Genomic DNA, 19,256 nt, shown 5'->3' on the forward strand with positions numbered 1-19,256 from the left:
CACCAGCAATTCCTTATCCTCATTTGACAAATTTACAAGACGCTACCTCATCAAGTCATTAAAGTGAAAGAAAGAAGATGTGGGATATTTCACCAACCATTATACAAACCAGTGATACCTAGGGCCAGGACCAACCTCACCTCTAGCATCTCTTATGCTATCAAGGACATTAAAGCATAGGCCTTAAACAGGGGGTCCCCCCTAGAGGTCTGTAGGTACTGTAGGGCAAAGTCATTGGTTGACTACAGAATTTTTATGTATGTATTTTTAATTTCCCCCTACAAATTTCTTTATATACACATGAATCCAACATATTTAAGTGAAGGGATGAGGGATAGCGTGAATGCAAAATGAAAAATGACTAGGACACGTTTAATGTAGAACACATGTAGTAGGTAGGGGGTCCCTGGCCTGAAAAACACTGCAGACCCCTGCATTAAAGGTATGTAAATGTATAAATGTTAGACTGCTACCACATTTAAAATTTTGATGGCCACTGTAGAATGGACGCAGGATGCAGTTACGACAATACACCATCACTCATTATTTTACCACAATCCCAGTTCCAATTTGAAGGGTTCAAAGTGCATGACACATGACGCACAACAACGTCAGATCCCTAGTGATAGAAGTGCAGACCGGTACCAATGCTGCTAAGAACACTATGGACAACTACATTTGGTGGACAGACAAAAAACTAATAGTCTTTTGGCACCTTGGGAGTAGGCTCTCACTTTCCACGGTTCCGAGTTAGAAAGCCGCACCATCACTGTCACCACCGTTACCCCAGCAACCCGTGCAGGTGGATGACGTCCAGACACACAAATCCAAATCTGATTTGATCTGAGAAGCAAATCAGATTGGCCCGCGGTCAAATCAGAGCCCTTAAGCCACTGGTTGAGATATGTGGATGAGTCATGGGTGAAAAGAAGAAGAATGAACCTTCGAGAGGGCGGGTTTCACAAAACACATCAGCTCAGGGGATGATAACATCAATTTTACAACGGAGGCCGTGTCAAACAACAAATAGGCATTCCTAGATTGCGTCTCGCCGAAAAAAAAAGGGGGGAGTCTTGAAATTGACTACCTGCACGAGTACCTTCTGTTTGATTCCCACCATTCACTTGATAAATTAGGTGCACTTGAAGCCTTGCAACACCGAGAAGCGCTCGCATGACATGCCACGTAACCTCAGCAACACTCATATGACACCGGAGCTTCTGAATGTTTACCTGGGACTCTTTGATCAGTCATCAAGGATTAATCATGAGAGGAATCCAGGGTTTTTCAGCTCAGGCTTTTTGTCTCCTCTGTATAATTTTATTGCAGGGACATCGTCTGTTTTCTCTCCATCTTTTGATGAATTCTGATACGTCTGAGAAATATGTCCACCATTTTTTTATTTATTTATTTTTTTCCAATTATTACCACTAATGAGCCCTAGAGACCGTGTCTGAACTTTGGTAATTATCCAATTTGGTAAAAGTTTAGGCGTAAATCGAAAGAGGCATACCTTTCAAACTGATAAATACTCTTGATGATCAGTACTTTGCAAAGTGGCACAATCTGTCATTTTGGCACTGGGCTGTTCATCACTACCTCCGAGCTCATGAAAGCCATTTAGACATAAATTTCCCGTCAGATGAAAGATATGAGGCAGTGTTTGGTGATGAATGGCGAGAACAAAAATAAACATATGAACATTTACAAGTCAGCGGGGCGGGAAGAGGAGTTAAAAAATAATAATAATAAAAATTAACATTTGCTGAAAAATGCAGTTATTTTAACTCATTTTGTTCACACCTTAGTTATCAGTTAACTCCATTATATATGTTGACACAGTCTTGAAATTGGAGAGTATCGTAGCGCTGGAGTCACTGCATTAAGAGTTAATTACGCCTTGGCAAAGATCTGCCAGGCCAATCAGATCTTTTGGGCAAGGTTTATGCAGTGATGGGTAGAAGACGACGTAGTCATGCACATAATCCGAGCACTGTTGATTTGAATTGGAGCGTTTCTTAAAACCACGTACGTGAACTATGCAAACCTTTGGCTTGCATAGTTTGGACTTTGAAGCACAGACTCTGGAGGAAGTGAGCACACAGAAAATGCATTCTGGGAAACCAGGTCCTCCCAAATCTACATAAGTTACCAGATAAAACGAAAAGACATCTGGGGCATTTGGACTGTATTTGGTAAGATGTGCACTTTGAATTGGAACGGTACTTGAGAAGCTAGTGATGATCTTTCACAAGTCCACAAGAAGTATGGACAAGAACGCATAGAGAAACACCCTTTGTTCACAAAAAAAATCTCTCTGATCGGCTGTAGTTGTGTGCAGACGTATTTTTCCCTCGAGGTGGTTGAAACATAATGAAATCTAAATGGTGTGCTACCAGATTCATACTCAAAAGAATTGAGTCTGTCTCTGGTCAATTGCATGGAATCTGACAGAGTCGGTGTGTAATATGTGGCCTTGTGATTGGCCTTAGCAGCGATAGGGGGCGGGGCCTACTGTGTCCAGTAGATTGATAGGTCTCAGCACAGCTCCTGTATTGGATATAATGAGTGAAGTGCTAACGTCTTTTGCCTCCATTTATCCAATTACTAAAATCTGTTGGATTCATGTTAATGTGTACTGAGAGAAATTTAAAGTTGTGTGTAAAAATTATGGGGGAAAATTTTAAAAAATATATGTGTAATGTCTAATCAACCCAAGACTTAGGGGACCTATGCATTAGAGCGAGCGGTAAATGGTGAAGGGTAAAGTTATGATCGTCAAAACAAGCAGCTGAAAGACGCTAAAACGCCCAATAGAGCTGGGACCAACTGGGATAATTACCTATAGCATGAGTCACACATGCACAAGTACAAACAACACAATCTCCAACTTTCTTTCAAAACTATCTTAATGTCAGGCTTAAAGAATGCATTTCAGTTGTGTAAGCAAGAAAGAGTCGTGATGTTGTAGCCGAAAGAAAAAAAAAAAAACAAAACAAAACAGAAAAGCCAGAAAACTTGGACAGCAGAGGGCCACAACAATGTCTGTCTCCTGGGCTGCCCGTTGTTTGAGAAAATAAGAAGGGCTGCAGGGAGAGAAAAACAGGTCAATATCACAGTGTTTTTCAGGAAGGAATATTGCTGTATGTGTGTTTGAATAACATCCTGAGGGGAATTATTGATCAGCACTACAGCAGAAAAGAGAAAGTCCCCTAAATGGCTTCAAATTGTTCCTGAATTGCTGTCAAATTAACGCCTCTCGCATTAGGGGAGAGCCTCGGATAAAACGGAGTGCAGCTTTTTATTTATTTATTTATTTTTTTTTAAATATTTGTTTTAATGTGCATGCGAGCAGGAAAAATTCAGAGTGAAATCAAATCTTCTTCTTTGGCTAAAACGTCCACCACGTTCCCATTTACACCTCGACTGAGAAATGCATCACACTAATCTTAAATAATTCAGCTCCGTATTCATTTTAGCGTTTTTTTTTTTTTTTTTTTTTAGCCCGTTGGTAGGAGAAGATTAGCTTTGTTGCTATCACTTGTGATCAATACAACTCTGCCGTTCACAATCGCCACTGTGATCGGCGACAACGGCGGCCTATCTCATCTGGTCCCCACAGGAAATAATAACACGCTGGTGATGACACGAATCGCAATTTAGAAGTTGCTTCCCAACCCAAGCCCCCCCCCCCTCTTCGTCTTCCTCCTCCCAAGCAGAGAAAAATTAAATCCTGTAACTCAGGGGTTCTTTTTCAGCGCGGAACCCCAAATTAGAAATTTTGTCTCTCATCCTACGACGCGGACTCATTAATATTTATTGGTACTTTTACTTTGTGGGGAACACAGTAAAAGTGGAGCTGTGACCCACTTTGGGCCTGATCCACAGAATGCAGATTATGCTCAATTTCAGATGCAATAAAATATCCTACTATTTAGAATAAGAAGACGCAGATAAAGTTTTTTTTTTTGAGTGATGTTTAACTTTAGTGGACATGGCAAATGTAATATGGGAGCCGGGAGAAACGCGGGGAGGAAGAGGCTGATAAGCAGAAGGGGCAGATATGATATCGGGCTCGCCAGGAAAAAAGGAATCTTCTGTCCCTCTCCATATGTTACTTAGGTGATGTTCCATGACATCCATCCTGACTCAGAAACCTGCCAGCCGGAGGTTCTTACACTGTTCTCCTGCATGTCCATCTGGACCGCTACTACCGGTGGCAGCTGGGAGACAGGATAGGATGAAGAGGTAAAAGCGGAGGCTGCCAAATCTGAAAAGAACAGCCTGTACCGGCTCAATATGTTTCCCTTTCAGAGTTCAGCAGCGCCGGTATCGTACGGGGGGATCTGTGTGGTCGCTGCGAAAAAAGCACGCGTAGCGCTCTTTCCGTCACAATGAGGGCGCATTCATTCGTCCCAGCTTGTGGAGAGCGGTTGTGGCCGTACTCTAAGAAGCTCCCCGTCCGTTAAAGATGGATCAGCGGGCGAGACAGGGGAGGGAAAATGACGCAGGGAGACAGAGGGAGAAAGAGAAAAGCCGCTTTGTCCCTGTCGCCCTATTAATTTGAGGAGAACTAGGAAATGCCAGCAGGATTAAATGTGTTACTCCAACGGCTTTTTACCCCCCTACTTCTTATTCTTTTTCTCTTCGCAAGATCAAATTAAAGGATGGGGTGGACGTGGGTGGGGGGTTGGGGGGGGGTGTACACGGAGGAGGTGGAAAAAGAGAAGAAAGGTGTTAATTGCTTGCCAATCGATAATTCTATAATTACTTTGTGACAAATGGCTGGCTCGCAGTGCTAGGCTAAGGTGGAACGGGGTGGGGAGGAGGGTGGTCAGTGGGTGTGGATGTTAAAAGGGATTGGCCCTGATCAGGAACGGAAATATTTGCTTTTGTGCCTACAAGCCTGGCTGCCCTAGGGATTTGTGACAGGGAATTTATGTCGGGTTTAAACGCGGCGCTGAACCTGCCCGGGGGGGGGTGAGGGGAGGGGGGGGGCGTGCCGAGGAGAGAGTGTACACACATGCATGTAATGACACTCACGCTACACAAAGGGGGAGTTTTTTTTTTCTTTTTTCGCCACAGCAGCGCACATTGGCTGATATTCCTCCTCAGGTTGAGCGAGTCGCTAAATCCCTTTATCCTACAGTACACGAGACAATAGCCACGGCGAGTGTGTGAAAGCATATTAAAGATAGGCTGGCAGATTATCATTTTTGCACCATTAAATTGTCAGACCGATTCAAGAGGAGAGAGGGGCTGTAAGAGGAAACCTGGAGCGAGCGGCTTGAATTTGGCTGGAAGACTTTGAGTCTACCACCGCCTGTCACAGTTCACTATCCTCCAATCACAGTTTCATTATGCCAGCCGAGCGTGAAGTGATGGGAGTCTCTTCTAGCCGTAGGGGGAGTTTTAGGCAGACAGCAGGTGGGCTATCTGGAGACCTGTACAGGTCAGAGCACTATGACACCTGGTGTCCCATAGCTGCTACGGCCGTGCGGGGGAGGGTCAGAGGGGCCAACGGGAGATTGATGGCCCACCTTCATTCATGTCAAATCACCTGTCAGCACGCCCCTGGCACTGAATCCATTTTGTTCCAAGCCACCATTAACCTTGGACCACTTGGATTCATTCCTCCTCTCCGTGGACCGGGCCTCGGCAACCTTTGTCTACTATAGCCGCCAAACTAGTTACCGGCCTCAACTTTTATCATGTTCACGCCGCCTCCGTCAACACGGCTGACTTTTAAACAACCGAATAGTTGACGCCGTCGCCGCAGGGGCACGCGAAAAAAAAAACAAAAAAAAACGAGACCTTATTGATGGTCGGCATTCGGGGAGTTATCGATCACGTCCGTCCCATGTGAATTTACACACCCCACTTTTGGTTAAACGTGCTCTATTGTCAGTGTGACATCCTGCTGCAGGATTTGATATTGTATGTGTGATCCATCTATATATGAAGCATGGTTATGAGCAGATGTTTGATCATTTCACAGGCCTATAAAAGGGCGATTGGGCTGCCAGTGGCCGCTGTAATATTGATTGATGGTGGGCAGGTGGGGGCCACGGTGCTGCCCTCAGACAGCCTCTGTTTATTTATACAGTCTGCCGTCTGCCCACCTTACCCACCACGGGGCTGCATTCGCTGAATTTACAGTCGTCGGGAGGAGAGGAATATGGTAATGAGGCTGCGTAGAGCAACAGGAGGAGAAAGGAGGAGAAACAAAAACATTTTCAATTTAAACTTCCCTCAGCGGGCGTCGGTTATAAGGCCGGATGTGGCGCACGCTCGGCGGCGTCGGCGCGGCGCGTACTGTAACTCAGCTCTCCGCAGCACCAGTCCATTATTTGCGATGCTGCTCCCCGGGGCATACATAAATTGGATCCGATAATGAGAGGCGGTAATGACGGTCTTTGCATATTTGGTGTGATTTTCAATTATGTATTGGCGATAGTGCCGTTGTGGACGCCGTTGCCGCGTGGCATTAGTGCAGAAATGAACTCGCCGTCTTACGGAACATGGGAGCAAAGTGCTGTTTTGAGGTTTTGTCTCGCTCAGCCTTTCAGCCTGCGTTCAAACTGGGGGAATCTGTGCGACCGCCGCGTCCGTCCGCATAGGCCACTTCTGCAAGCTCACGGCAAAACGCGACGCACAAATGCAAAAACATATCGGCCATTTCTTCGACACAGACGGAGACGGATTAAACGGGAGAGGGTGAGACGGTCCTCCCCACGCCATTAAGGATGCTGAATGGTGAAGCCGCGCTCCCTTCCAATTTCCTAAGCTTTGAAGCAGACAGCGGTTTGGATGTGGGCGGCCTCTCGGAGCGTGTCTTGTGTTCCACTGAGCACCCAGTAGCTTAGGGATCAGCCTGTGTCCCTGACAGGAATGTGTGCCACTGAGTGTTGGCCTGTCCACTGAACAGAGCTGCGAGCCTCAGATCAGTGGCATTGGCTGGCCTACGGGTTGTTCTTTATGGCTGTGTCGCTGAGTGGCTGGCTCTCCGCTGTGCACACGGCAGCCCTCCAGATGGATGCTGGGACAGCGGAGGCCACAGGGCTGAAAATCCCATCAAGCAGCAGTTCCAGGCCCTTGCACTGAGAAGATGAAGCGCACCGGCACGCCAGGGGACACGGGCCAAACCCTTCTGCACCTCCATCACCCTCCCAACCTCCAGTCCCTTCATGCCCCCCCTCCCCCCCTCTCTTTCCTTCCTCCCTTCATCCCCTTCTTCCTCCTTTTTCTTCGTTTTACAGGGGAAGACTGCATGCCCAACCAGCCAGAATATGGAGTGTGGCCCTCGGGGTCCGTGGCCCTCGCTTGTTAAATAAAGGAGCTGACTGGCTGATTGATAGACCCTCAGCAGTCCCTGCACCTCACATGTTTCCCACTTCGCTGCCTCATATACGAATCCTTTGTTGGCCAGGCCTGCGTTAGCGTTTGCTAAATGCGGCGTTTGATGGATGGCACCAATTTTCCTCCAAAACCCAGATGAGCCACCTAAGCACCTTTCCCACTCCCCTGGTTTCTCCCCAGGTAAAGCCCCCGAGCACGAGGGGACAGGAGTGTTCTAAAACAGTATCAATCAAACAACCTTGTGCGCGGCGGCGGCATCGCAATGTTTCAATTATGCATCTGTTCTTCAATGGCTGACATTTCGTTCAACCTCTTACCCCCGCCAAGGCACAGAGGAAATGCCCTGCCTGTTGTCCTCGCCTAGGTCTTTCATTTTAATATTTAACTGGTGCCAGCGTTCCTGTTGCCATTTTTTTTTTTTCCTCTTACATTTCATTATTCCATACCGCATATGCTGTCTTGCTGTCTGTACATACTCGAGATTAAAGAGCGCTTTAGCGTCATTATCTCCAAAAACAAATTACAGCTCCAGGGGGGATGCAAAGTCTAACCGAGGCTCTAACTAACAGTTATTTTCATTACAAAGTTATTTGCAGATAAGCTCCTTGATGATTCATCTGGCCTATAGATTGTCAGAAAACAGTAAAACGGTCTGGAAAAGGGATTTAATCAATCACTTAACAGGATAGTTGCCTATTATTAGTCCGTCGATTCAGTAATTAATCCAAATTGAGAAGAAAAATACTGTGCAAGCTTAAAAAAAAAATACCCCCAAAACAAAGCTGAAGTAGTGAGAACCACTACGGTTCTGACTTATTAAAAGTTACACACAAGTGGACTTAACAGACTAAGCTATCACACTCTGTCCCAAAGTCAACAAACGTCGCTGCAGGACCAGCTCCGACTACGTTCTCGTAACGCCAGAGGCAAATCCACAAAGGCTGGGGAGGAGGAGTGTCAGCCTGACGCAGTGCACTGAACAGACAGGTGAAAAAGATAAACAGATGCGAGACCGGTCTCTGGGGTGTTGGGTTCATTTGTTACCGAGCGAGGACAGACATATTCCTGTCAGACAAGCTGCGGCTGCACCAGATGCGAGGTCATTCTGGTTACGGAGTGAAAATCTTGGGTTAAGGACAAAGATTCTCACTTCACACAAGAGACGGCCATGAGGTTTTATTTCCCCTGTGGTCGTCTGGGATAAATGCTCATTCCACGTTCAGCTCCGAGGAGCCAGAAAGTTGCCGTGAGCTTATCTGTCATCGTTTGTCGTGTATTTAGTTTGGATTCTAGGTGGTTTCTTCATCACTGACGTCAACCTGATTGTCTCAAGCAGCAGATACTCACTTTAAAATGTGACCACACCTTAATGCTTTTGTAAATCAGTTGTTTTTGAGCTCGTCTTTCCACATTCTCTGTTTAACATGTGTGCATGCCACGGTGCAGGACGGACAGCACAATGAGAGACTCGCGGAAGTCTCTCATTGAGGATATGGGAAGGTACTTGAGACACACTGGCTCCTAACCAGAACAACTGGCGTCTCTCCTCCGCAGATGGACACACAGGTGGGCTCACAGGTGGAGAAGGAAGGAGGGGAGCGCTCTGCCAGTTTTGTGTCCTGCTAGGTGTGTGTGTGCGTGTGTAACATCTGGACGATGGTCCACTGACATGCCAGCGTTGAGTGTTCATCAGTGAAGCTACACTGCACCCTGCAGGATGTCTGTGGAACAGCACGGCCTAAACGGGCACACATTTCCATTGCTGTTTTTTTTTTTTTTTTTTTTAATGCGGGAAAATAGTTTTTAATAGTTAAACAGTTTTTAGTATCCTCGTCCTTATGAACAACTGTAAATATGGAGTTTATTTACAAACATTTGAATGAATATATCTGAATCGGTAATAACTGCGCAATAATCTGATGAATCAAGCGGCATATATCATCGTCTTCACTTCTAATTCTTCACTCCTTCTCCCAGAAATCTCCTCGATCCCCCTACAGCCTCTAAAGATCTTACATAAATTATTTGTTCACTCCATGAAAAAGATGGGCAGAACCAAACAATATGATTGCAGAAGGCACACAGACAAATAATATTGATCCCAGCAACAGAGAGACAGCTAATCAATGAATGTATGTCCTCCCCGCACAGGCTGCAAGTCTAGATCAATTTTGAAGACAGATGAGACATTGGCAAATAAAGTAAAGCAGTTCTGAAGCATATCCTGCCGCTGCGAAATGGAATAAATTCCCCAAACACGTGAAAGATTGACTTCAGCTATGAGGAATGGAGATGCCAGGCTGCTTGAACCTCAGAAAGGACAAACACGTTTATTGCCGTAATTGTAATAAATATTGCTGCTACTGTCTCCTACTGTAGTAAGTTTATCTTTATTCTTGATGCCTGGCCGTGCACTTTCATATCAGCCGCTCTCTGGCCTCACATCATGAACCACCAGATGATTTATTGATCGGAACACAGCCTCCAAATAACCCGCACAATTGTTTCATCACCTTGTCATTATTGCCCCGTGATGAGCCAGGTATCAAAAAAGTTGTCTAAGTCCCTCAAGTGCGCCTCTTTCAATACTGAACTGATGGGGACATTAGTTTTCATGTGTGGCAGACTCATAAGAGGTTATAGGTTGTAAGTGGCTCGCTGATTGCACGGTCAGTTTACTGACCTGTTTCACATCCATTTTTCTTTGAAACTTTTTTTTATTTATTTTTGTTGTGTACAAAAAGTTACAGCGATCTTGGAGGTTTTCAAGTCACTCATCGGCTTGTCAAAAGTCTTATAAAACGAAGGTTAGTGTGTTATGCAAATTATTAGGCACAGCGGGAAATGACCACAAGCAAAGTCAGGCTTCATTTCTTTTAACACGTTCATATAAAGTGACATCAAATTCGGATTTTGAAATGCATCGTAACTCGTGATAGCAAATAGCACACACTGTGTCAAAGGAGCCAAAAAGAAAGGAGTCCAAAGATTCAACCTCTCCATCTTGTCATAAAGCAAGACAGCCAGGGACAGAAATAGGCGTAGAGATGGGCCCGGGCCAGATGCTAAGTGAGAACTGCTATAAATAGGTAGCGTTGTTGTGATAAATCTGAGTCAGAACTCACAAATGAAACCCTGAGGCTCGAGTCCGACATGAGGCTGCGTAGTGGGTCAAAACAAGAAAACATAAATATGGCGAAATTGCACAATTACATCTCAGCCTTACTTACATACCGTCTTTTTCCTTTTTCACGTCATCAGAATCCACCGTCATACATGGACGTAGCTCAACCTCATAATACGATTTATTACTATGCACAGAGTATCGTTTGTATTTTTATAAAATATTTTAAAACTCTAAAATTCGCACAACTAACGAGGATGTTGCTACTACAGACCGCTTCATGTCACTGTGATGTCACGACGTTAGCTGGAGGCAAAACAGAGGGAAGCTTGAGGCTAACATTATCACTTTCAACTATGAAAATGTCATCTTGCTGTATTTTTTTGGTGCCAAAAACCAAAAAATCTAAACACTCACTTGAAGTCTTGTCACATACCAGCCACTGGCAGTCGTACACAATTTGGTTTGGCTTTGGTGATTAAAAGAGGTGGGATAGGAGTGAGACAATCATCAATGCCCACACTTCATATCAGGTCAGATTAATATGTAATACATCATCAGTTTTAGCCTGGATGCCATTATGGGTTAGAATAAATTGTGAATGAAATTACGTTAAGTTAATCATTATTTGAGGGATTCTTGTTACAGGTTAATGGTAATGTGTCCATTGTTGCTAAAGTGGTCAGTTGAAATATGATTTATTATTATTATTATTATTATTATAACTTCTGATTAAGGCTAGAGTGTTTGAAATGTTTTGCCTCCAGCTAAGCCGCGCCCCTCAAAAAACATCACAATGTTTACAAGTTGTGAAAGGGTCTGTTACTAACGACTTCTTTATGTATACTGTAACTGAACATACTTGCTGCTCCAACCCTAATTTGAGAGAAGATCTATATATCGGTTTTATCTCGGGATAATGAGCAACATGATTTTATATGATGTACTCTGACATAGAAATATGGGGGAAAATTCACACATCAGGGGTTAACGTTAAATAACAGGTTATCTTACCCCATATAAAGAGAACTAACCAAACTATCACATAAAAATTAATTGCAGAGAAATAAAATTATGGCAAAACATGGCATTACTTGTCAACAAATGCCACTAAGGCATGTCATCACAATTAAATATTCACATTTCCAATACCAGAGCTGACAAAAACAAAACAAAGACAAAAAAAAAAAACACTGTACCGCTTAATGTTAGATATACACTGATCAGGCATAACATCATGATCACCTTCTTAATATTGTGTAGATCTCCCTTGTACCTTCAAAACAGTTCTGACTCATCAAGACAATGGATCTGGGGTGTCCTGTGGTATCTGACAACAGAATGTTGTTTGTGGGGGTCTTTGGGTCCTAAGGGTTGAGGGGATGAGGGGCCTGTGTGGATCAGTCCAGTTCCAGTGCATCCGACACATACTTGATCAGTTTGCGATCTAGAGAATTTAGAGGCCAGACCAACACCTTGTGCTGTTCTTTTTGTTTTTCCAGTTGTTCCTAAACAGCGTTTGTGTGTGTGTGCATCCTTCTTTGGATGGCTACTGCCATCAGGAAGTGTCATTGCTATGGGGTAGGGTTGCCTGCTACATGTCTAAGATCCACACGAGTGCCACATCCAAAAGTTTCCCAGCAGAATATTGCATTGTGACAAGATGATCAATATTATTTACTTCTACTGTCAGTGGTTTTAATGTTGTGGCTGATCAGTGTAAAGTAGTTATTGTCACTTTTTAACCTTTTTTGTCTGAAATTCAAAAGCATACAAAACACACACACACAAAAATGATCATTATTTTGGACATGGTGGTCAATGCATAAGACAGTTTTGTTGCAATCAAGAGTCAGCAAAGCATTAAAAATAGTTACCAGACTCTTCAAACACACCAGGGCCTGAGAAAAGCAGTTACCTGAGCAAGAGTGTCAAATATTTAGACCATAATAAAAAGGCTTTTTCTTCTGGGTGAATTGACACAAAATGAGAGCGCATGCAGTTTGTAATGATTAAGCCTTAAGCATTCGCCCTGATAAGTCAAGCATAAAACCTGACTTCCTGAAATGTGTGCTGAGCAGGAGAACAGCCATTAGTGACATAGGAAGGTGGGATATCCCGCGTTTTTATGCCGCCTACTATCGACTTAATGACAGTGATGGCAAACCTTCAGTTGCACTCCCACGATACCGTCTGTTTGGCTTAAGGTGACAGTCAAACTGCCGTAAGACTCAAAAATATAACAACCTCATGGCAGACGCAGGAAATTATACTGTAATTAATTCACAGCTTGTATCGTATGATCCCTTTTTGTAAATATGAGACTTTAAAGTACAGCAAAGTAACTTCTGAAACGTAAAAGGACACTGAAATTACAAATCTCTGTACTATAACCTTAAGGAACCTGGTATAACCGGCAGCTTATGATGACCATTGTTGGCTAATGTTACACAGATGCTGCCGTGTAAACAACAATCTTCTGTGCTGTGGTATTATTACACTTAATTAAGCCATAACTGTCACTCAGCACATTGTTACATTGTCCCACTTTAAAGGATACTCATCTATATTTCAATAAAACAGCCAAGCGTTAAAGAATACGTTGCATTCATTAGTTGAAATTAAAATGAAAACTGCAACAGAAAATGAAGATTTTGAGTGTTACTGGGTGATGAAATGTGTTTAGCGGTGTGATGTTAAAAATTTAATTCCATCAAATGTCCTGTATTTTGAGGCAGGATGGTTTTTCCATAAAATAAACCTTTTTGTTTAATGACTGTAGTGTCCAAAAACAGAAAAACTAGAAGCTTGTCACACAAGCAATTTGGAGCATAAGTAAGTTTGTCTGTTCATTCCCTCTGCACCCAGACAAAGTAGGCGATTTCATCCAGATCCACAGGGTAATCGGTGAGGTGCAGCGGCTCCTTGATATCAAATCTCTCTCCCTTGTAGCTTTTCCAGTGGCCAGCAGGGAGGTAGATGTCACGCTCTTGCTTTCCAGGCTCTAAAACTGGGGCGACCATGAGGTCATCCCCAATCAGGAACTGGGAGTCAATTTTATAGGCCGTCTCGTCACCTGTGGCAATCCACCACAGGGGGCGTATGATTGGGTCCCCCGTGTCCAGCACCTCACCAGCCAGCTCCAGGACCCTTGGTGCCACAATGCTTTCGTGGAGGGCTGTGTATTTCCGAGCAATTTCAACCACCTCGTTGTCGTACTCCCATGGTGGAATAGAAAACTGCATGGAGGGCATGAAGGCTGACAGCTCCAACCATCGGATATAGAGTTCCCGATCGGGCAACACGCGATTTCCATCTGTGCGGTTCAGATAGGCATTCCCTCCGATCATGTCTGGTAGAATGAACTGATATCCCAGAATGCTGATGGTGAGTACTGTGGGAATAAGAGATTTGAGACCCAGCTCATATCCCCACACGGAGTCTCTGTCAATTGGTCTGAAGAAGCAGGATATGTTCTGGGACTGGTAACCACTGCGCAGCTCAGCTCTATCATTGTAGGGGATAGCCATTTCTGTGTAACGTCTTGTGAAAAAACTTGGATCGCGAATGGGAGTCTTGGTGCTAAATTTCCATGGTAAGTAGTTGGTCTCCCCTGCATCAAATTTAAAAGAGAACACCCCATACTTGGAGCGCAGTGAACGTAGCTGGGAGGAAAACCAATCACGGGCTTCTGTGTTCGTAAAATCCAAAATGCCACCAATGCCATTCCACCAACGCACCAGAGCCGGCAGCTGCCCTGTGGGCTCTCGTACAAACAAGCCCCTCTCCACACATGTATGGAAGTTTTCTGACTCATAGTTCACAAAAGGGTGAATCCAAAGAGACACCAGAAATCCATCTGATTTTAACTTTTGGAACATTGCAGAGGCATTGGGGAACTTTATTGGGTCAAACTCAAAATCCCCGTAGCGGCTGGTGTAGCGATCATCTAGCTCTAAGTGGCTGCAGTTGAAGTTATGTTTGCGGATGTTGGCAGCATATGCCAAAAGTTTTTCTTGGTCAATATCCGTTTTATGCAATGCCCACGTCGACCAAATAGGATGGCGAAACATGGCTTTGGCAGGCACTTTGTTTGGTTTGTTGAAGTATCTGCGGACCATGTACTTGTGCATGGACGTCACGTCCAAGCCCACACAAACTCTGTAGCTAAGCTCAGCATAGGGTGCCTCTCCCGGGTTTGGCTTGAAGGGACTATCATTGTAACGCGCCTGGAAGTACATGGTCTTTTCTGTGTCATTCCAACCCAGGTGGAAGGGCACAGAATTGTTGATCTTGATGGCAGTAGCGTTGGATGAAAGCCAGTAACTCTCTAAAATTCCACCAAATTCATTTCGGTTTGAGTAGATGTCACTAGTAACAAAGGGTTTGGGAGCCTGTTGACCAGAAAGAGAAATAGGCCAGTGCTGAATTGCTGACACCGCACCGCCGTACCAGTGCGCAAACTTGTACGTCATGGCATGCTCAACGGGAATATCGGGAACCAATTCCTCCCAACGCACACGGTAGCATTGCACTGTGTCCTTGGGACGCACTGTCATAATGAAGAAGTTTAGCTTTCTATCAGTGGTGCGTCCACAGCTCAGAATTTCACCTTCTTTGGAGCAGGAATCCAAATCAAGGGTCCCAGATCTGCCAAGATTTGAAAAAAATTACATTTGAATTCATGCTTTCAATTTCAAATTCTTGTAACACGACAAAAAAGTACATTTTTATTTTAATTTATCAATGTGTGCAAGGCATTTGTGAAAATGCATTAATGAAATTTCAATGATCACCCAAAAATACCAACCTGAAATCCATTCTGAAAACAATAGACCCTCCCTGGTTGCGGATAATGTAGCCATCTTTATTCAGATCCAGCAGCTGAGTCTTAAGAAGCTCAGCTTTTCGTAGGGAGGCTATGTAATAACACCAAGCGGTCACGGCTGCAATCACCAGCACCAGACCGATAACTCCAGCTCCAACCAGGGGTCGAGTGTCCTTGCTGTGTTTCTGCTTGGGGATGACATCTGTAATTGTGCCCCCTGCTCCCCCTGGCACTACTTGGTACATGACTTGCGCTGTTCAGTGGGAAAATCCAATGGCTGATGTTCCACCGATCATCAAGATGTTTTGCAAGAAGCTTCTCTTGTTGGGACTGTGTCTCTGATGTCGCAGCTGTTTTTACTTGCCTGTCATGAGAATAGGATAACAAACTTTGAATTGGTATTGTTGAGGTCTTCATACAATATTTGCATATTACAGATTCAGTGTGTTTAAGTGCACAGTTTAATTGAGCTATGCTTGCAATGCGACTTTCTGAATGTGACCATTGTCCCTGTTTACATGCAATGGAGATAATCGAATAACTGGTGGGAACATGTCCTCCTCCTCCTCCACACTAGGTGGTGATATGTGTCTTTACAGTGGGTTAATACAACCCCTTTCTGGTTGACCTATTACGCCACATAATAAGCAAGAGTCGTTCATGTGGCAGACCTCTACTTATGGTGCAGATAAGATGCGCGTTATCCCTCAGGTGGTTCTTCTACCAGCTCTGTTGACCTTCTTCTTCTACGACCAGCTTTCTTGGATGTTTTTGTTCCAGGTTCATACACCAGCGCAGTAGTTGTGGCACATGCGCACACGTTATCCAGTTAAAAGTCCGATTAAGGCGTATACATGATGGAGAAAATCCATTTCCAATTGCATTACCTGGGTGTCTTAATCAGATAAGGAGAACAACTAAGGAGTAACGTGTTTACATGCATTTAAGTTGTCCATTGAAAGTCGGATTAAGGCAATAATTAGTTTTTTTCACATGCATGTAAATGAACTGATTGATGCAGGATTTTAGGAAAAAAATGTGCATAAAACATAACCATTCTCCACTGAACCTTTGTACAGAATAATCCAACTATATTCTCTTAACAATCCAGGAAATGCTCGTCTTTCTTGTTTCCCAGTTAATTCAAAGCCAGTATTATTTTTCTAGCATCGTCTTACGTGCTTTGCATTGCTGACAAAAGCAATTTTCCAGCACTGAATGGTACTCTGCTGTCAGGACGTAAACTCTAAAGATGTGCTTGTGATTTAACTGGTGAAATCCGCTGCCAATTATCCAATAAAAGGTAAACTGGATGTTCCAAGCCGTAATTCCAACATGAGTCCAAATGAAAGAAGACTTATTTGTATGTAAGGAAGTAGAGGAGCAGAAAAGGGGGATTTTGGCCCTAAACTTCTGCCAGTGCCAAGAAAGAGAGGAAAGAATACTAAACGCTGGGCTCTGTCAGGCCTTACTAACTAGAAGTGGAAGTAACCTGGGTCTTTCTATCCCGGTTTGACGACACAGGCAACAGAGTCAAATTAAAGCTGAAAGAACACATTTTCTATTGAACGCTCACTTCACTGTACCTCCCAGCAAGGATACTCAATAGGTAATTAGCTGGTTGAGGCTAGTTATCGTGGCTTTGGCTAATCAGAAAAGATTAGATTAGAGTGCACAGCGGAGCGAGAAGAGTTCAGTCCTCTCCAGCTCTTTGCCGACCGGTCCTCACAGCGACTGACCCTCATGCTCTGCCCCAGTGGTAAGGGTCGATAATAAATAAATATATAAATAAATGTGGGCTATTAATTAGCAATCCAATTGACTAATTCTGTGTTCAACCACCCTTAGTATAGATTTCCCCCAACAACACGAGTGATAACATAAGACCGGCATTAATTAACAGTGAACTAACTGCTGGTTCTTTAGAGAGCATCTCTGGTAGAGAAGAAACTGAAAAGTAATAATGTGACCTAAGCTATATTAAATCCATTTATTCTGTTTATCGTTTTATTTGAAATGAAAAAAAGCAAAGACAGATTATGCCACTTTAAAACATCACAATATTAGATTTATAACGTTTTTAAAAGACAGAAATTCGTATAAGGTGAGCTCTTATATTTTCATTCATTAATCAAATATATCCATGTAAATAACTAATGGTTTCTTTCAAAAAAAAAATCAAAAAAGTGCTTTTACAATCTACACAAGAAATAAAAGACCAAAAAAAGAGGCAATGACATTTAATACGGACCAAAAAAACGTAATTGGATTACTTGTTTCAGTTCGAATTATAACTCTTACACACAAATCAAATTAAAGTTGCCTTTGTTTTCTCATTGGAGGTCGATGGAAAGCAGAAAATTCCCAGACTGATGCACTTCTTTGTTTATGGTGTGATCGTGTTGGGCTTCTTATCTGCCATTTCAGCCGTTTCGCTATCTGTCCTTGCGTTTAAAAAGTAAACACAGAAGTGCTGATTCACCCGGACCACTGAGAAAGCCCCACTACCTCCAAAAGGGTGTCTGCGCCAGCGTGCGCTTTCGTGCGCGTACGTGGCTCGCTGCAGAGTGCTGATCACAGTTACTTTTTTCGGCTCTGACACTTGAAGCACTAGAAACGGCAGTAGGGCACTAAAGGCAAACGCGAGTCTAACCATCGTAAATACAAGACTGTATATTTTTAACCACCTCCCCAACTTCTGCACACTGCTCCGACGTATAGAAAGCCGTTGTTGTTTTGCGCCTTAGTGGGTGGTGCAAGAAAGTTAACGAAGGATAAGTAACGCTCACTCAGCGTGAGGCACAACAATCCCTTGTGCACATTGAGTTCTCTTTTCGGCATAAATGTAGATATAAATATGTGTTTTCACCTACCGATCAGCAGCGGCGCTCCCTTAACGGATCAATGTACAACTTGTTTTCCAGAGTTCACAGAAGAGAAGCGAGGGGGGATCCACGGCGTGTTGCTGCGTATTCGCCCTGTCCACGCCCACAACCGCACGGGAAATGTAGTCCCGTGACAAAACCACTCGTTTTCACTCTCACCGTGAACTTTGCAGAAGTAGTTTACACATCACATTTGTATTGCAAGAGCTGAATGTGCAATGCGGAGCTGAAATCTATCTGTGGTATTTAATGTGCAATGACTTGTAATAAAAGATCTTGCACCTCTTCTCCTCAAATGATTCTGATAATGTGATTTATTCTGGACAGATAAAGTGCAGGCCTTCTCAAAACCTTAATGATCAGTCTCTCTAACTACGGAAGAGTATTAGGGCCACCCATGACAAGATAAGGAAGGTAGATTTTTTCTCCATCATGCACTTTGAGAAAAAAGTCGAAATTCCGAGAAAAAAATCGAAATGCATAGTACTTAAAAAAAATTAAAGGGTATTGTGATTATGTTCAGTTTTATATTCTGGTATATTATATTGGACTGTTGCATGTCAACACACAGTTGCCTTGTTCGTTGAGGGAGGGACGTAAGCAACAAGGCTCAGGAGTGTGTCCTCTATCCACCAATAGAGCCCCGAAGCCGGGCACAGACGCACTGTCGTCCGGGGAGAACACAGAACACACAGTTTATACAAACCGGCTGTACCGTCTGTACTCATGGTGAACGTGAGGTATTTGGCAAGATGGATGAACTATGTGCGGCTTGTTGGGACACACAGGGAGTGGCCATGAGCAGTGTTTTTCGCGGAGACTTGGCTGCATGTGACTTACCACAAATTCTTTAATTATAAATTAAGCCATATCCATATGATACTGCCGGTTTAAATGTCTACTTTCTACTTTGGATTTTTTTTCTCGAAATTTCGACTTTTTCTCAAAGTGCATAATGGAAAGAAAAAAAAAATCTACCACCTCTAATGTTTTTTTTTTTTTTCTCAGAAATGGCCCTAATAGTCTTCCATACTCTAACTGATGTATGCATGTGTCTGAA

The 19,256-nt window shown here is 43.6% G+C and overlaps 1 protein-coding gene and 1 long non-coding RNA gene across 2 annotated transcripts in view; one reads left to right on the top strand and one right to left on the bottom strand.

Moving 5' to 3' along the window:
* LOC125006582 overlaps nucleotides 1-19,256 on the top strand; it is an 89,247-nt gene that overhangs the window by 65,006 nt on the left and 4,985 nt on the right. The window lies entirely within an intron of this gene.
* On the bottom strand, nucleotides 12,806-18,349 carry myorg (myogenesis regulating glycosidase (putative)). Its single transcript, XM_047582731.1, has 3 exons — nucleotides 18,185-18,349; nucleotides 15,294-15,675; nucleotides 12,806-15,133 (listed from the first exon to the last, which is right to left on the bottom strand). The coding sequence occupies exons 2-3, from the start codon at nucleotides 15,554-15,556 to the stop codon at nucleotides 13,333-13,335; spliced, it is 2,064 nt and encodes a 687-aa protein (XP_047438687.1). The 5' UTR covers nucleotides 15,557-15,675; nucleotides 18,185-18,349; the 3' UTR covers nucleotides 12,806-13,332.

The sequence above is a fragment of the Mugil cephalus genome, chromosome 4 (assembly GCF_022458985.1).
Source record: "Mugil cephalus isolate CIBA_MC_2020 chromosome 4, CIBA_Mcephalus_1.1, whole genome shotgun sequence".
Classification (NCBI taxonomy): Eukaryota; Metazoa; Chordata; class Actinopteri; order Mugiliformes; family Mugilidae; genus Mugil; species Mugil cephalus.